Source organism: Neofelis nebulosa, chromosome 12, assembly GCF_028018385.1.
Source record: "Neofelis nebulosa isolate mNeoNeb1 chromosome 12, mNeoNeb1.pri, whole genome shotgun sequence".
NCBI classification, from domain to species: Eukaryota; Metazoa; Chordata; class Mammalia; order Carnivora; family Felidae; genus Neofelis; species Neofelis nebulosa.
The window spans coordinates 27,796,725-27,815,944 of NC_080793.1; the positions used below are offsets into that span (position 1 = coordinate 27,796,725).

At 37.5% G+C, this 19,220-nt stretch overlaps 2 protein-coding genes across 8 annotated transcripts in view; both read right to left on the reverse strand.

The window, feature by feature from the left end:
- Positions 1-5,279, reverse strand: part of FKTN (fukutin) — a 98,417-nt gene extending 93,138 nt beyond the window's left edge. For all 3 annotated transcript variants that reach the window (XM_058694669.1, XM_058694671.1, XM_058694668.1), the window contains exon 1: positions 5,178-5,279. The gene's annotated coding sequence lies outside the window, so the exon portion shown is untranslated. The remainder of the gene's footprint in view (positions 1-5,177) is intronic.
- A 6,890-nt stretch (positions 5,280-12,169) lies between these two features.
- Positions 12,170-19,220, reverse strand: part of FSD1L (fibronectin type III and SPRY domain containing 1 like) — a 77,875-nt gene continuing 70,824 nt past the window's right edge. For all 5 annotated transcript variants that reach the window (XM_058694675.1, XM_058694673.1, XM_058694674.1 and 2 more), the window contains one exon: positions 12,170-17,326. In XM_058694675.1, coding sequence (XP_058550658.1) covers positions 17,204-17,326 — 123 coding nt within the window. In that variant the 3' untranslated portion in view covers positions 12,170-17,203. The remainder of the gene's footprint in view (positions 17,327-19,220) is intronic.

Below are 19,220 nucleotides of genomic sequence, written 5' to 3' on the forward strand. Positions count from 1 at the left end.
TCACTTCTTAACCCTTTGCAATATAACCTCTACCTCAACATGTTGACACCTGATATAAAATTTTTTTTTCTCCATTTGATGCTCCAGAAAGTTGCAAATATATAGTGAGTGACTCCTTACAGAATGACTATGGAGTGATGAGGTGTTGGGAAAGAGTGTCTGGTAACCTAGATAAGAAAGGCTAGCCAAGAAAGGAAGTAAAGATAGGAGGGGACTGATATTACAAGGGCAAAGGAAAAGGGTGAAGGAAGTGGTGTTGTCTCAGATGCCTATGATTCTCTGCTGGATATAAAATCCAGATGTTAGTTCCATTTACATTCTCTTGCTCTTAATCATTTTTTTGAGACAGAGAATGAGAGGGAGGGGCAGAGAAAGAAGGGGACAAAGGATCCGAAGTGGGCTCGGCGCTGACAGTGGCAAGCCTGACGTGGGGCTTGAACTCATGAACCATGAAATCATGACCTGAGCTGAAGTCAGCTGCTCAACCAACTGAGCCACCCAGGTGCACCAATCATTTTTTTAGAGAGTGAGAGAGTGAGTGAGTGAGTGAGCAAGGGAGAAGGGCAGAGGTAAAAAGAGAGAGAATCTTAAGCAGGCTCCCTGCTCAGCACAGAGTCCGACATGGGACTCAACCCCATGGCCCTGGGATCATGACAGCCAAAATCAAGAGTCAGATGCTCAGCTGACTGAGCCACCCAGGCACCCCTGCTCTTAATCATTTTATTAGTTATACTTCCCATAATATGCTGGATTACTTATAAATATTCCAGCTGACTGCTGCTAGGTCTTCTTGAACATTCCACTAGCACCTAAAGCAAGTAACTGTCCACCTTCACACCAGATCTCTTCCATGACTTGACCATCTATTCTTGTTAATAGTATCCCTATTTCTCAATGATTTATGTTCAAAACAGTTTCTGTGGTCCTAACTCTCTATCTAATGAGTCAACAAACTGTATATCCTTCTCAGTGCTTCTAAAAGCTATCATTTCTTTTCCATTTTCCATCTGCAGTATAGTTAGCCTAATTTAACGGCCTTATTACCTCTGCCTACATGAATGAATGTCCTACTACCAGGCTTTCCTCAAAATATCCATCTTAGGGGTAAACGTCAAATTACTTCTAACAAAGCTCTTGGTGTCACTTCCTTTCCTTTAAGACCTTCTATGGCTCATTTCGTACTATTCTTTTGTATGAATCCACTGGCACAGTACCATCTCGTCTACGTGCCTTCACCTATGCTACTCCTTCTATCTATAATGCTTTCTCCCCCTACCTCCTGGTCCCTCTCACTGCCTACTGAGTAGTTAAGAGTATAGGCTCTTCAAATCCAGCTCTGCCACTTGCAGCCCGTATGGCTTTGGGCAAGTTACTTTATGTCTCTATGTCCACATCTTTAAAAAGGATCTATAAATTGTACTTAACTCACAAGGTCGTTCTGAGGATTCAACAAATTAACACATGTAAAGCACTGAATAGCATCTAAGAACATCACAGAGTACACAGTAATGCTAGCAAGCATTAATAAGTCATCTTAAAGGTCTATTAATAATTCCCTCTGCTCTCGGACAATTAAAGTCCCCCTCCCTTATGTTCCCACAGCACTGTATATTTGTACTATTTCTGCAGTCAGTCTTAAATTATAGTTCCCAGAGACAGGAGGCTATCTATCATTCATGTTTCTGTATCCCCCAGTATTCCACATTCCAAATTTTTCCACAGTAGAATTTAAGCACAAATTTAGAGTTAAAAAGCAACTTTATACATATGATGGACCTCTGCTGCCCCAGAAGAGTTGTGTGTGGCTGGAAGAGTACAAAGGCATTTGAGATGAGTGACGAATGCAAGCTGCGGCACATGAAGACTAACAGCCAGAGTTTATGTCACACAGGTCCGTTTGGTTTGCTACCTCATTCATTCATTCTTCCACTAACTTCGCAAAAATTGCTGAGCCCTAGGTACTAGACACAGGGCAAGCTGCTAGCAGTTCTCTGTCACAAGACTACAGAGTATAGACAAAAGATTATGGTTACTTCAAAGGCAGTGGAAACGTGGAAGAACCAAGCATTTCTTTTGACCCAAACACTTACATAAGCTATTCTATGGGTTCATTTAAGACCTCCCTTAGTTAGCGTACACATCAGAGTTAAGAACAGTGGTTGTTTTTGGGTTGGGTGGAGTGTAGGTATTTTGTTTTTCTATTTATCCTATGGGAGTATCAATTGATTTTCAAATACAAAAAAAAAAAAAGTAAGTTTAAAAAAAATTAAAAAGTCTTTCATTCTATGAGTCAATTAACAAGTACTCATTTACTACAGGTCACACATTATAAGCTTCAATTATATTAATATCTACCCATTTTTTGAGTGACATAATGGTGTTAAACCCAGTTATTTTTAACTGAGCAAAGTCTTCCCCTCAGAAATGCACGTACTTAATTGCTTGGTTGAGGACATTTGGGTACTGAGCTTAGTAAAACTATAAAGCTAATAGAATCAAACACAGGGCTCAGAATGTATCAAGTACTTGGGATAACATATAAAGTGTAAACATATGCACACATATTAATCTGAATGGACATACGCCGAAAATCAAGAATGGGGTGGGGGGAATTGGGTGATTTTTACATTGTTCCTTATGCTTTTCTATACTGTCCCAATGTTGTTATAATGATCATACGTTATTTTCATAAAAGCAATGAACTAACAAAAACAGATGAGGAGCAGGAGTAGTAGTGGTTTAATAATTGCCATATTTGCTAGACAGGATCTAGATCTTTGCTACTTAAAAGCTTCGTCCTCTGACCCGCAACATCAGCATCATGTTGGAGTTGGTCAAAAATACAGAAAGAGAGGCCCTACCACAGACTGATTTAGAATCTACATTTTTACAAGATCCTCAGGTGACTCATATGTCCATTAAAATTTGGAAAACAGTGACCTACAAAGCTAAGGCCTTTACATGCGGGAATAAGAGGAACAACATCTGCCTTGTTCATTAGTATATCCTTAGCACCCAACAGTAGCTGAAACGCTATTTGTTGAATAAATACGTTAGTGATATTACTTCTGAGTGGACCATTAGAAAGACAGTGGAGATTATATTTATTTGAGTTACTTGTCTTCTGCCAGAGTCCCCAGAAATGGGCACTTAATATTTGCTGCAAATGCTGTTAAATTACTTCAACAATAATGTCGGCCCCAATGATCTACCATTACTACATGTAATCTTTTATAAAAGAACTCCTTGCTCATTGCTCTGAGAGCCACACGTCTCCTTCAATCATTTTTCTAGCTTCCTATTCATGGGCACATTCTCTACTCTATTACATTCCTCAAAGCAAATTTATTTTAAGATTTTAACTACCACCTCTGAGAGAAAACTTACTATTTAAGTTCCAATCTATGAACTCCATCTGCCTATATTTTAAAGTCTATTTCCTGCACCTCAAATTTAGTTACGTTCAAAATTAACAATTTTATTCGCCATCAACTATCTCCCACCCCCATTTCAGAAGGTAGCTCTTTATTCTCAGATTCATGTTTTATAGGTTTTAGAGGAAAGAGACCACCTCATCCAACAATATTTTACAGAGGACAGGTTCAAGAATTAAATGACAGCCCAAGAGGCTAATTACTAGCAACACCAGAGCTACAATCTGAATCACCTTACTTCCAATACATTATTGCATGCTGGAATTCTGACAGAACTCTTCAGTCTTGTCAATCGCATTTAAATCCACTTTTTAGAAACCCAGGTTCTAAATTATCGATCGCCTAAATCCAAGAAACCAAGTCCTATATATTGCTGACATTTCTCTTATTCCTTTTTCTTCCTTTTCAGAGCACACTGCACTTTCCTTCCACTTGGGGTTCCTTCGGTACCCAGTGCCATCCTTCCCAAGTCCTCTATGCCCTGGAAACCTAAGAGACTCTAAAATAGGAATGCCTCTTCCTGCCTTTTCTATCTTTATCCATGGTGCTTAACAGAGGTGGTTCCTGGTAGGGTCAAACCCTACCTATCCTCAGAGTATACCAGCCTTTTCTATTGGGCTTTCCTCTTTCCCAATTCCTAATGTGCTGCTCCATCGCTCATTTTGGTATCTGTTCATAGGCTGACGTTTATTCTATGGAAACCTATCTTCAAAAATAGAACCTGACATCATGTAGGTCCTCCTTTATGCTTGAGAAAACCAAGGCCCTGAGAGAAGTGACTTGCCTCATGTTATTTGAGAAACTGGTGATGATGATGAAATCTAAACTCAGTTTTCCTCATTCCAATTCAAAGCTTGTAACAGCCACTTCTACATATATCCAGTCTTTCCCAACATCCCCCAACTGACAGTGCAAACAAAAGGTAGACATCAAAGCCAAATGAAACTTTATTGGGCATGGCTAGCTGCGTTCACTCATTATGAAGCACAAAACCGGGGCGCTTCAGTAAATATTTCTCCAAATGAACTAAAAGTTGAACCCACGGGGAAGGCATCAAAAGAGAGTTGGCTAATTAAATCATCCCTCTCTGTAAGGCTGTTGTAGTTCTCCACTGCCCATGGGAGAACACCACACTCACAGAGCATCAAAGTACTTCCCCTCTGAGACCCAACGTTAGCTGCTGCCACATTCCTGGCCTTTCCTTTCCTGTACCCATTGCTCCGGCCACTACCCCAGTAAGCATGCGGTACTGCCAAAACCTGGCAGTTTCCTTCATGCTTCTGCACCCTTGCACACATCGGTCCCACAACCTGCAGCGCTCCGCACTACCCCTCACCCCCAATGCCTATCGTCTCCCAAATCCTGAGATGGCTCTCACCACCCTGCTCAAACGTCACTACCCCGACCGCAGTCTACGAAGGTTTCGATCGGCCTCCAAAACTGAACCTGTCCCCAGATGCGGATTTCTACTTGCTGACAAGCCTAGGAACCTGGGAAGGACCGCCCTGGCTGTGAACTGGGTATCGTCCCCCGTCCCCCGTCCCCCGTCCCCCGCCCTCCGTCCTCCGCCCTCCACCCGGAGCACGCTCAGCCCGTGGCCGGCCCCGACCACTGGCGGGCGGGGGACATAGGTGCCCAGAATGCTGAGGAATGCCCGGTGGCGGCACCCGAGCCACCGGCGATACCAGCCTGAAGGCGCACACCCACCCCCACCGCGACCAAGCGGCGTCTCCGGTACCTTACCTTGCCCAACAGCAGCGGCAACTCCGCTTTACGGCATTCACAGCAACCGCTGCAAAAGGTGCCGTCAAGTGCAAAGCCGTGGCTCTGGTTGCTGTGGGAGACGCTCCTGCTGTACTGTCCTGGACCTCAGTGTATCCGCGGCGCCTGCGACTTCACCGCCCGAAGTTTACTGATCCCTGACGATTCTTAGCTTTTGATATCAGGCCACTTAGCCACAGCCCTTTCGGCGCTTGCCTTCGTAACAACTACAGTAGCGCACCGAGGCGACATAAAATTTAGGAAGTGGAGCAAGAATTGGAGGCACCAGCTGAGCTGTGCTTCTTGACGCGTGTGAGTTTGGCAGATAAAATATAGAGTGCCAGTTAGATGTGAATTTCAGATAAACAACAAATAGTTGATTTTTTTTTTTTTTTTTACTGCGTGTGGGCTAAACAGAGGGATTCAGAATAACTCCCTGAATTCTGGTTTGGGTACCATTAGATGAGATGGGGATGTAGTGGGAAATAGCAGCTGTGATTAATATTGCTCGTGAGGTTGAGGTGCACGGCATCCCATCTCCATAGAACTATTACACTCGGGTTTAGGTCTGGAAATATACACGCATACAGTTCCGGCCTAGTTCTTAACTTCACAGTGTAATACAATGAATTGTTAAGGGCCAGAAATGTCAATTTTGACATGAATTTTAAAAACTATACAGCACTAAATAAATTACTGTAATTTTAGGTTCTTTATACAAAATTATCAGTCCATAGTAAAAACTGAAAATACTCCTTTTGTATATTTGAGTTTTCTAAACTTTGTTGTTTGAAACAGTATGTAAAGTTTTTTTGTTTTTTTTTTTAATGTTTATTTATTTTGAAAGAGCGTGTGTGAGCAAGCAGGGAAGGGGCAGAAAGAGAGAGGGAGAGAGAGAAGCCTAAGCAGGCTCTGCGCCCTCAACGTGCAGGGCTCAATTTCACCAACTGTGAGATCATTCACGGCCAAAGTCAAGAGTCCCAGGCTTAACCCACTGAGCCACCCAAATGCCCCGAAAAGTTTTAATTTCTCATTTCCAGTTATAAGTTTCTGGTTTTTCCTTCTAGAACTTTTCTGTGTATATACAAGCTTATTCTGTAAAAGTCCTCTTATTACTTAGAACTAGTTCTATAGACTTAGAGCTAGTAGTTGGTAGATTAATCGAAAAAGTAGATAACACCCAAAGGAAGGAAGTTATCGAAGATTAAAGGGATTACTGGACACAAGTGCTAACTTGATGGACCTAATATGGGATATTTTGAGCATCAAAATGAATAACTATCGATTGAGCTAATGAATTGAGCTATCGATTGAAACACTGCAAATATGTAAAAATTCTTCACTTTGTAATTCTTTAAAAATGAAACACATTAGTCATAATTGAAGGTTTCCAGGGTGATTGGTTGCCAATCACTATTGCAAAACTTGATAAAGGGAAAAACATCAAGTATTTATCCTTTTGGGGTGCCTGGGTGGCTGAGCCGGTTAAGCGTCCGACTTCGGCCCACGTTGTGATCTCCTGGTTCCTGAGTTCGAGCCCCACGTCCCCTCTTTGCTGACAGGCTGGAGTCTGGAGCCTGCTTCAGATTCTGTCTCTCTTTCTCTCTCTCTCTGTCCCCGCCCCCACTCGTGCTCGGTCTCTCTCTCAAGAACAAATAAACATTAAAAAAAAGTATTTATCCTTTCTTGCATGAACTGTATGTCAGTGTAACCAAAATCCTAATGAGAATTCTAGCTAATAAATGAATGATAGAACAATCACCATTTTGCTATTCCTAATGAAATAATACAACTAACATTCATCAATAGATGTTAAAACTAAGGTGAAATGTTGCTGGGGACGTTTTAGAATTATTTTTTTGATGGGGAACTTATTAATAGGTGGTTTAGGCTGGCACCACCTGAACCCACCCCAGTGATTAATCTTATGATTGAGTCTGGCACAACCAAAAATTGTGTATTTCACTACAGGATGGAACAGACAATACACAGCACCACCTGTGAGGGATTCTTGCCTAAAAACCGAACCTGCATTTAATAAAACTCTAGATTTAACAAAGTGTGTAGAGAAGCAATCAGCTAAATTCAGAATGTGCCGTATTCTACAAGATAAATACCCCAGTCTCTTCATTAATGGTATTTAAAGAGGGGGGAGGGAAGGAACTACTACAACATCAGAGACTTAAGAGACCTATAAGCAAATGCAGTGTGTAGACCTTGTCTGGATCCTGATGTGAAGAAAGCAACCATAAAAAGACATTTTTGAAACAACTGAAATTTTAATATGGACTGAGCCATTAGATGATATTAAGGAAGTGCTGTTAATTTTGCTAAGAATGTTAGTGGAATGTGGCTGTGTTTAAAAGAGTAAGTCATCACTGATGCATATTGCAGTGCTTATAAGGTGAAATGTTTTAAACTTTAAAAAAGATGATACAAACATGGCAAAATATTAATAACTGGTAAATCTGTGATGAGCATAAAGGTGTTCATTATGTTTTAAATGTTTGTTTATTTTTTTGGGGGGGGGGGGGTAGGGGCAGAGAGAGAGGGAGACACAGAATACGAAGGAGGCTCCAGGCTCTGAGATGTCTGTACAGAGCCTGACGCAGGACTGGAACTCACAAGCCTTGAGATCATGACCTGAGCCAAGTCAGACGCTTAAGCAACTGAGCCACTCAGGCACCCCTAAAAGTGTTCATTATTAATAGACTCTACTTCTCTGTATATTTTAAAAGTCATAATAAAAATTAAAAAAAAGGGAAAATTTTTCATCAGGTTCTGAGAAATAAATACTTTTCAAATGCAAAACTAATCTTGTTTCATGTAAACCTGGTGGGGGGGAAGGCAGTTAAAGCAAAGTAATTTCACTGGCCAATCTTTTGATTTCAGCTAAGATCTTTTAAATTTTTTTTTTTTAACGTTTATTTATTTTTGAGACAGAGAGAGAGAGCATGAACAGGGGAGGGGCAGAGAGAGAGGGAGACACAGAATCTGAAACAGGCTCCAGGCTCTGAGCTGGCAGCACAGCGCCCGACGTGAGGCTCAAACTCATGGACTGAGAGATCATGACCTGAGCCGAAGTCGGCCGCTTAACCGACTGAGCCACCCAGGCGCCCCAGCTAAGATCTTTTAAAATATGGATCAACCAATTGTAGTTTCTCAGTTTCTCCTATAAAAGCCACAGACATACTGTATCACCTACTATTTCTACTTTATTATTTTAAAGTAGACCAGGAACTTAAGTAAAGGAATCTTAACTTTAACAGTCCTAGGTTGGTTTTTGTTTTGTTTTTTCAATACTCCCCTATCATTTACAATTTTCTTGGACACAACTATCTTGTGACTTTTTTAAAGCTCTTTATAAGTTTCCCTCTACATTCTTTACAGTATTTCATACTCGTATTTCATTTTGGTTTATGTCATATTTATATAACTACATGGCTGCCAGCAGTACAAACAGGTTTGGGAAGAAATAGCTAACTGCAGGTAAACTGGTGGGAGCAGTACTTCTCTCAGCAGTACTAGAGTGGAGCTCAGCTGTAAGCCTTCAGCTATCAGTATGCTTTTAACTTGGTCAGCCAATCCAGTTGGACAAAGGTTACGAGAATGGGTAAAACAGCCTCTATTATAGGCAAAGATCCATTTTTTAAAAAATCACTCAGATGGGGGATTACACACACACATCGTGGCCCATCCTAATATTGTGGGTCCTGGGGCAAGAGTACAAATGGAGTTTGACATATTTTAAATGTCTGAGTAAAGAATTAACCATATTATATCCTTCTACCCTGGCAAATATTCCTTCTCAAGGAACAGTAATCTAGGATCAAATTTGGAATTCTCAGACATATACTGTAGAGTCAGCATGAGAACTAGGTCTGCCCGTTCTTCCCACAAGGTCCTGGGTCTGTCTTCTTTTACTTCTAGCTGCAGCTTACCACAAGAGTCCTGATATGCATCATGTACACACCTGTTTGCATATCCAAGGTCCATCCACACTACTCATAAAACTGCCACTCCTTAAGTATAAAGGCATATACTTTATATGAAGATATATATATATATATATATGTATATGTATATATACATACATACATACACACACAGACACACACCTGTAGCACAGTCTGTCTTCAGGATGATTTGGGGAAGAGGCCTGTATCTGTTCTGGAATCAAGCTTTGGGCTGGTCAGGCAGGGAATTCTAGGGCTCTGGCTATCTGGTACACAATGGGTAGAGAACATGCACCCATCCAAGTGGGTGCAGTTCCTTGGTTCCTTCAATTTTCCATTCCATGAAGAGGCACAGCAAGTGTGAGGATCCGTGCAGGGACCCCTCTTTCCCAAGGCTAAGTGCACACACGCCCTCATGGTGTCATACTATATACACTGCTGGACTTGCTTTTTCTATTTCATAATATCATGAATACCCTTCCACTGATAGCATATTCTGTAACAGGTATATAGGGTTACTTTAGCACCATAATCTAATCATTCTAGTGACCTTGTGCAAAAGGGGCATAAACATACTACTAGTACCATGCAGTGTAAATGTAAAATAGGATTTAGTAAGGGAAATACTTGGGACAGAAAAATAGAGTGCAATTTCCCAAGTTCTCATCCCACAGAGATTCGGACAGGCACAGAAGGACTGATATTCCATGGAAAGGACTCTAATTGAGGAAACCAACTCCCACAATGGTCTACATATTCATAGCATTTACTGGGGAAAGGGCATGCAGAATATATGTAGACAAGTATGTAACAATGGTAGCTTGCCAATGCAGCAAGTTAAAAAGGGAAACTTCAGAATTGTGGTAGCCCATCCTTTTCTTCACTTAACAGTCAGGTTGCTTGTATTTTGCTCTTGTAATGCTGCAACGAGTACTGGCTTATTTGTGGGTATGTAAGAGAAATACCTAGAAATGGAATTAACTTTTCAAAGGTATGTGTATTTAAAATCTTGATATTGCTGAACTGTTCTCCACTCCATCTTCTATATGAGGTACTGTTTTCTTACTATCTACATCACACTCCTCTCCCTAGGACTCAAGACTATCCAGTGTCCCTTCATTCTTTTGGTGAAAACGCTTAGTTACAGGAGCTCCAGTCTCATCTAGTCATTGATTGTTTTTCTTTTTTCTCCTAAACTTATTTCAAGTTAGGAAATACTTTTAAAAAGATTTAGATTCTGGTCTCTTTTTGGCTACAATCTGCCAAAATGTAACCCACGATGTGACAAGCTCCAAAGACAGAAAAACTAAGTGCTTGATTTATAGTTATAGCATGTTTCACCTTCCATTTATAGCTGCACTGTATAAAACAGCTACTAGTAAGATGAGGCTCTTTGGGGCGCCTGGGTGGCGCAGTCGGTTAAGCGTCCGACTTCAGCCAGGTCACGATCTCGCGGTCCGTGAGTTCGAGCCCCGCGTCGGGCTCTGGGCTGATGGCTCGGAGCCTGGAGCCTGTTTCTGATTCTGTGTCTCCCTCTCTCTGCACCTCCCCCGTTCATGCTCTGTCTCTCTCTGTCCCAAAAATAAATAAAAAACGTTGAAAAAAAAAAATTTAAAAAAAAAAAAAAAAAAGATGAGGCTCTTTACATTTAAATTAATTATAATAAAAATTTTAGTTTCTTCGTTTAACTCACCATATTTACATTGCTCAACAGCTGCCTGGATCTAGTGGCCACTGTGTTGGACAGCACAAATATAGAACTTTCCATCACTGCAGAAAATTCTGTTGAACAGCACTGCTCTAAAATATAAACTTTTTGGGCAGAGGGACTATGACTTTTTTTTTAATCTTCTCATCCCCAACAGTACACTGTAGATATTTAATGAAAATTCATAAAAATGCAAGCACTGAAGCAAAGGAAAGCAGAAAAGGTTTAATTTTTAGAGGAGATATTCCAGGTGCTTTTGTAAGAACTTAGGCTCGGTCATTCTACACAGAGCATACAATCATTTCAACATTCAAGTTACTCCACTTTGAATACTTTATTTTGAAGTTAAAAAGTTTAAAGTTTAAAAGGCTTTGTCTTGTTTCCAAGGATAATGAGGCAATATGCTTATTAAAAGACTAGTTTGCAGAACTGAGTACATTAAAAGTGTCCATTAATGTTCTTCATCCGTAACTTAAAGGTTAAACCTGAGGAATTAGAATTTTTATTATCAGAACTGCATAGCAAAACCATGTCCAAATGATAGACATACCAAATAATCTACAGATTAAGATAACCTGTAAGCCATTTAACAAATCCAATTTAAAGCAAAACAAATGTTAGGAGAGATACTAAATGATATTCAGGTTAGCAAAGTTTTGAAATGTTTCATCATATCTTTTAATGCAAAAAAAGTTGTCAAATGGTAAATGGGCACATACACCTGATATCATTTATCCCATGTCAACAAACTGCTGAATCATTTGGTTGTCTGGAAAATATTTGGGCTAAGTTCACTCTGCATGTGGTACTAAGCAGTCATAAATTGAAAGTGCAAATGCCTGAATGGAAACATAGCTTAAAATGTTTATTTATGCTACTATTCTACACTGACACATGAATGCTGTGAGAGACGTTTACAGTTGTACCAAGTCTAGATAGAGAGTAACAAGTTTGATGAGAAAATACAAAAAGGCCACGAGCATTGCACAAACAAAAGAATGTTAAAGGGCATTATAATCAGGTGGTGTTTTCTTTCCTTTTTTTTTTTTTTTAAATTTTTTTTTTTCAACGTTTTTTTACTTATTTTTGGGACAGAGAGAGACAGAGCATGAACGGGGGAGGGGCAGAGAGAGAGGGAGACACAGAATCGGAAACAGGCTCCAGGCTCCGAGCCATCAGCCCAGAGCCTGACGCGGGGCTCGAACTCACAGACCGCGAGATCGTGACCTGGCTGAAGTCGGACGCTTAACCGACTGCGCCACCCAGGCGCCCCCCCTTTTTTTTAAATAATCACTTTGAAGTCCTAGTGATACCACTTTAAGCACATGCTCTATTAAAAGAAAGAACATCTAGAAGTACCCAACACTTAAATCCATTATTCACTGAAAATAACGCCTTACATTTACATAGCATTTTACTGTTGAAGCAACTTCACATACTCCATTTCATTTTATTTCTCGCGACAGCCCTGGGAGGTAAGCTGAACAAGTTATAATTATTTTATGTAAGGCAGTGGAGGCCCAAAGATGAGAAATGATTTACTATGCTGAGGTCATAGATCTACTCAGTATATGGTAGAAAGCGATTAATTTTGAATTTAATTACTTTAAAAGAAGTGAAACCAAAATACTTTTTATATCCAGAAATCTTAAAGACTAGTGGTTTTTAATGTAAGTTGTTCCAAAACTTTAATTGTTATATGTCTTATAGTATGAATTAGTTATAAATTTTATTTTAAAGAGTCTCCCTTAAGTGGTAAATGAGACTCCGTGCTTTGGTACCTTAGAGGAAAATGTTAAAATACATATGCATTCTTACAGCCCTTAGGCTCTCAAAAAATTTCCAATACTAACAGAAATGCCTTTTACCAATCACTTAAAATTTGACTTATTTTAAAACTGGTCCAAACTTATAAAGCTCCAAGCCAAAGCAAACACATTCACCCACCTTCTGCCCTACATACTGTGAAATCCTCTAAATGCCCATTCCCAAGGACCAACTTAGAGTGAATGGGTATCATTAAGAATATGTATCAGTTTAAACTAACAAAGCTCAAATGATTATGAATCAAAAGTGAGTACCTTATACTGACCCAGAAATAACAAATACTGTTTTAATTTAATAATTGGATAGTCTGAGGAGAAAAGTACTATGGCAATCTCTGTTATTTATAAGCCAGTACTAATCTTTATATGGCAAGTCCAACAATATCTTTTCAATAAAAACAACATATAGGAAACGCAATCCATTTAAACTCCAAATTACTCAAAAAGCTTAAGTATTTACATTAATCAAATATTCCAGGTAACAAAGCATGTCAGGTCACAAATATTTGTATAATGTGAATACTGTAAGATACACATAAAAGGTTTTTAAAACCATACTGAACATGAGGTAATCATTCTGTAATGATTAAGGAACTATTCATGATCTATTATAATGTTCTAGTACTGACATTATGAAATGTATGTTTTGTTTAAAAATAGCAAATAACTTTATGGTTACTTGGGTGTTGAGTAAATTTATGCTGACCATACACTTCCCTAAAAGAATATATCCAGTTTAAAATAAAATCAAGGAAGAAACTGTTCTAGATCCATTTTATGTGACTATGTAAAACTGAACCATATTAATGCAGTTAATTTGAATTTTTTATAAACTTTAATAATTTATTTTTTAAAATTTGACTTACTAGCAGAAACATTGTTTTTAAGATGCAAACTTTGTCACATTACTCAAAAGTAGCAAAACTATATGTACAGTAAATCAAACTTCACTAATTGTGGAAATCCAGATACAAAGTACGGCTGCCGTATCACAGACACTTAAATTTATCTGTTGTATGAATTAGCCAATGAATGGACACTGATCTAATAAATATGGGGTTTTTAAAAGAATTACAATGATTTGAAAGTATAGTCCTTAGTATTTTTAGCCTGGAATCATAATATTTTATAGTAAGAAGTCAACAGTGTCCTCTTCCAGAATTAATACTCTTTGAAATCATATATTATATATATATATATATCCTTTGTCAATTTTTTCATGTTTTCAAAAGAAACAAAATAACTATAATTTTACAAGTATTGAGAAAAAATAATCATTCTGGGTAAGTCATGAAATGGAGTATGTGAGCTTAATTATAATATTTCATTACAAATTATTTACTTTTATTATTTGTACCACCAAAGATCGGTCACCAAAAATTCCAATTATACATGACACTGTTCATACTTTAATTTAATAAGTGAGTAAATAAAACTAACCCAATATGTTTCTTTAAATGATAACACAGGAAAAAGTTACTGTTTGCAGAACAAAGTAGGCCAAGTCTAGCTGTACAGTGGCAGTTAACGGTTTGTCAACACGGTACAGATGCCATCAATAAAACCCATGTACAGACAGGCACGCCTCTAATACTTTTAATTTGTTTACCTATGCCTGGGACATTCAAAGAATCACTGTATATTAAATTTCTATGTGCACTCAGTTATTAAATGCTTCATATATACATATTTACCAAAAGTTAAACACATAGGTGACAGAGTAAGCCCAAAGAGTCAAAATGAATTGTAAAAAAATTTTTTTTCTAAAGTGCTTAAGGCAATTCCTTCATTTCTTTAACCCAGTTTACTAAAACTGGTTTGGGATTCAACTGCTAAAAGAGAAATGCAATATCAAATGCACGTTTTTATAAAACAATTTTTATACCTGTAACACATCTATTACCGTCAACCTCTCATGCATTTCTTTTACAGAAAGCAATCATGTTTGACCTGTCAAAACAAAGAGTAAACAAACTAATAAAGTCTGAAAGGGTATACCATCTTCCCACAATGCATTAAATTTGAGCAAAAAGGCTCAATAGTTTTTAATTCAAATGACATTGAGAATGTTATATATTATGGTCAAGAGTTACCTTAATTTGATACTATTTAAATAGGCACTACAGTTGATTATTTTCTAGTTTGAAAAGGAGGGTGGCAGACTTTTCCAGTTTAACTTAACACATATAAACTTAAAACTTTTGTTCTTTATAGAGACCTTTAAGAAGCATACATAGTAACAGAAAAACCTCAGATTTTTATTTTGAAGTAATACTTGTTATTACTTCAAATGAATTTTCCAAATGTATATTAAAAAATTTAAATGAAGGGTTTCAAATGATGGCATGAGCACAGAATAGAAGCATATGCACTCCTCCAGCCCCTGATTAATCCTCTGCTCCATACACCTGCAATAGAAGGCCCTCACCAGTATAACATAATGGTCTCTGGCTTAAATTATCAGTTGACGCTGCAGGGGGCATGAAGTAAGAGCACACTTAGAGGAAGAAGGCACTGAATTAAAGAGAAGACACAATTACATAAGACGTAATAGTAAAAAATTTTATACAAGAACTTCTGGCTTTTTCTGTGTCAATTTTGCTAAACTATACATGTGTAATTGTTCACATAAAGCAGCTCCACCACTAAATTACTAATTTCAGATTTGACTCTATGAAAGAGAATTGTAACTTCCTGTTTCTTAGGTCCTGGAATAACACCACTGTAGGGAACAGAATATCCAAAAATTTTTCAAAATCTTTAGGAAGAACAAAACCCAATATTATAGTTGTTTGGAGAATCAAAAGGATATCTGTTGACATACTTCATTCTCTCAACTGCCTTATAGTCTTTAAAAACTACCAATATGTCATGAGACAATGGTGCAGATATAAATGCCCTCTGGAAAAATAATACCTAATTCAAACAAAATTCCTCATTTAGGTCTGTTTTACCAAAAAACAAAACACCCTATATCAGTAAACAGTAAACTTGAGGAGAGAATGAGCTATTACTATTTCACAGGTTTTTCTGTAAAAGGCAGCTCAGATGTAAGCAGCAATAGTCCCTTCTTGGGAGAAGGTTGTCAGAGCATAATACCCTTAAAATAAGAATGAAAAAAGGTCAACATGAGAAAGTAAATTCCAGAGACCACCTAAAACGTTCAAGGAGTTCTTAAATACTGAAATCGCAACTTTCAGTTTGGCTCAAAGAACTTGTATTAAAAATTTTAACCAACTTTTAAAAAATAGGTATGTTCTGCTCAATAACTATGGGTTTTATTCACGGTTTAACATATTTTCCCTAAGGTTGGGAAGGATTATTCTATGATGATTTTTGGAAGAATTATACCCCTTTGGAAGGCAAATGTGAAAAATAACCTCTGAATAGTTACGTTTGAAAAACTTATATGGTAAATAAGTCAGAGATATGTAGACATTTTTCAAAACACTTGTTTAAACCATTCCATACCTTATTAAAAAGCAGACATAAATGACCTCAGTAGTTTTAGGCACCTCCCTTTATAACCTATCTTCTTAGATAAAACTTAAATGATGTAGGTTTTTCTACCTTTTTTTAAACTTTAATAAAATTTCATTCCTACTAGAAATATTAAAAATCAGTATAATTATCAATTACTACCAAATTCAAGTGAGAATTTTACCAAGACAACTATTAAAGGTAGTACTAAATGTGACAACAAAATCAGAAAATAGAAAGCTTTAAAAAATCTTATCCATCATCCAAAATGATGGAATGAAAAGAAGTCTAATTAAACAAGGCAACATATAAAGAATATCCCTTTGCCACTGTTAGTGCAGCAGGTTAAAAACAACAACAGCGACAACTAATGTATGGGTGATTTTAAGCTAAACTCTTCCTATCCACTCTATTTTGAGTTTTAACTCAAATAAGAGAAATGTCACAATATTTGGAAAAGAGAAAATGATAAACAATCTAGTCAGTAAAACAAAAGAGGATAATTTAGCAAAACTCAACTTCTTTACGAAAGGACAACAATTAAGAAAACATTTCTAGCATCCCCAACCAATGATTTCGATTTTTAGACAACCTTAGAAGACTGTATTTTTGAATTTTGAAGCTTCAGTGTAAGAACCTAATAATAGGTAGTGACAAGATAAAGAGAAAGTACAGGGGAAAGAAGACAAGATTTAAATGCTTTCCTCTCAGGTCCTAGGGCTACATACTAACTAAACATTTTAGGAGAGCCAAAGTAATCCAAGAAACACAAAAATGAGTTTCTATGTAACTATTTAAACACTGCCTTTCTTCCCATTTGCTCTTCGAAACATCAGTTTCTTGCTCAGAATCTGCTTGCTTGATGCTACTGCACAGTAGGTTCCCGTGAGTACTTGGTACTAGATGCTTAATGCTAACACATCCCAGGCCTTAAAGCAGAAGGTAGCAAACCTGATTTCCACCACTTGTAAATTTCTGTGATTAGTAACTGCACAGAAAAGGCCACCCAAAGGGGGTGAAATATATTCTGAGTAAGCATTACTGAGTAATATTGTTTAGGCTGCTAGCTGAACCCGTCATTCCATTTTCACTTTTCTGAAGCGTTCTCACAGCACTTGGGACCTGCATCCCAGTATTCAAAGAAAGTCCACCACACCAAACCTAAAAAAAGACAAAACCAAAGCTTTAGTCAGATTTCAAATCAAACTAGAACTGAGGTGATTCTTAAAGTTCCATTTGAAAGGCAAAATGCCACGTATGTGAATGTCAACAAGTTCCAAACTGATAACCTTTATATTTGAACCGAGAAGTGAAAAGGAAGGCTAACTCAAGAGTTTTTGAGAACCAGAGAGGCCAGAGGAAGTCTTTGTGGTAGCAGAACCCACTGGAACTGCACACAAGAGAAGGAACTAAGGGCTGCAGAAATTTAGATATTAAATTTTTAGGGTTAATAGGCCAAAAATATTGGCTATTTCTACTGATGCTAACCTTCACAACCAAGAGAAGTGCACAGAGAGCCAATTTCCTTACCCCTATTATTGCTTTAGATTGTGATGAGGTGTGGCCTGAGACTATAGGAATCCAACACCCCAGTGTTAACAGAGTAAAATCCATTATTTTCTTCCCTAACTTGTTAACAATAAGAACTCTTTTATTAATTCTTTAAGAACTTCTGAGAAAAATGCAAATGGTAATAATATCCAGATATACCATATTGCCATATTCTATTAATTATAAATGTAAGTTTATAAAAGATGAAATTGCTTTGCTTGTAAACAGAGCAGCTAAAATTGAATAAAGTGAATAACTTATTTAGAACAGACTCAAGTGAATTAAAATATGAAAGTATGGGTCTTTTAATTATCATCGATGCCTGGTTTGTAGAAGACATAGCTTGAGACAAGGGACACTTAGAAACTGTTGGAGTATTCCCACCTTCAATTATATCCGAAAGTGTTTAAAATTTACTAAGTGATTACATACTATACCAAAGAATCCACTGACCTGTGAAATTTATAGCTGTATGATGAACATTCCAAATTTTTAAAACTAGTAGGTTCAGTAATGATAACTCCCCAAATACAAAAGCTCTGTGATTATAAAACTACTATATTACTTTTTTTTGAAGTTATTTAAGTGATTTACAAACATATTTACTCAAAATATCTAGCACAGAGGTACAAGGGCAAATCAACAGAGAAAGGTTAGTCTTTTTTGAACACTTGGAATTCATATACAAAAAACAGATCTCAAACCATACCTGGTACAGTATATAAAAAAATAACTCAAAATGGATCACAGACCTAAATGTAAAACCTAAAACCATAAAACTTTAAGAAGAATACAAAAGAGATGATCTTTGTATCCTTGAGGTAGGCAAAGCAAGATCCATAAAAGAAAAAGAATGGATAAACGGACTTCATTAAAATGAAAAACTTCTCCTCAAAATGTTTACAAAATGAGAAAAGCCACAAACTAGGAAAAAATATTTGCAGAGCAGTTATTTGATAAGGACCCATATCCAGCATACATAAAGAAATCTTAAAACTCATTAATGAGAAAACAAGTACCCCAATAAAAAATGAACAAATAATAGATACTTCATCAAAGACATTATAAAAATGAAAAATAAGCACATGAAAAGATCCTCATCCATCATTTGTCCTTAGGAAAATGCAAGTTAAAACCATAATGAAATACCATTACATACCTATTAAAACTGCTGAACAAAAAAATCTGGCAATATTAATGTCAAGGATGTGGTAAACTCTCATATATTGCTAGTAGGAATGCAAAAGTCACAATACAAGAAACAACAGGTGTTGGTGCAGATGTAGAGAAAAGGGTATCCCCTCTTGCACTGTTGGTGGGAATGCAAACTGGTGCAGCCACTCTGGAGAACGGTATGGAAGTTCCTCAAAAAACTAAAAATATAACTACCCTACCATCCAGCAATTGCACTACTAAGTATTTACACAAAGGATACAAAAATACAGATTCAAAGGGTTACATGCACCCCAATGTTTACAGGAGAATTATCAACAATAGCCAAACT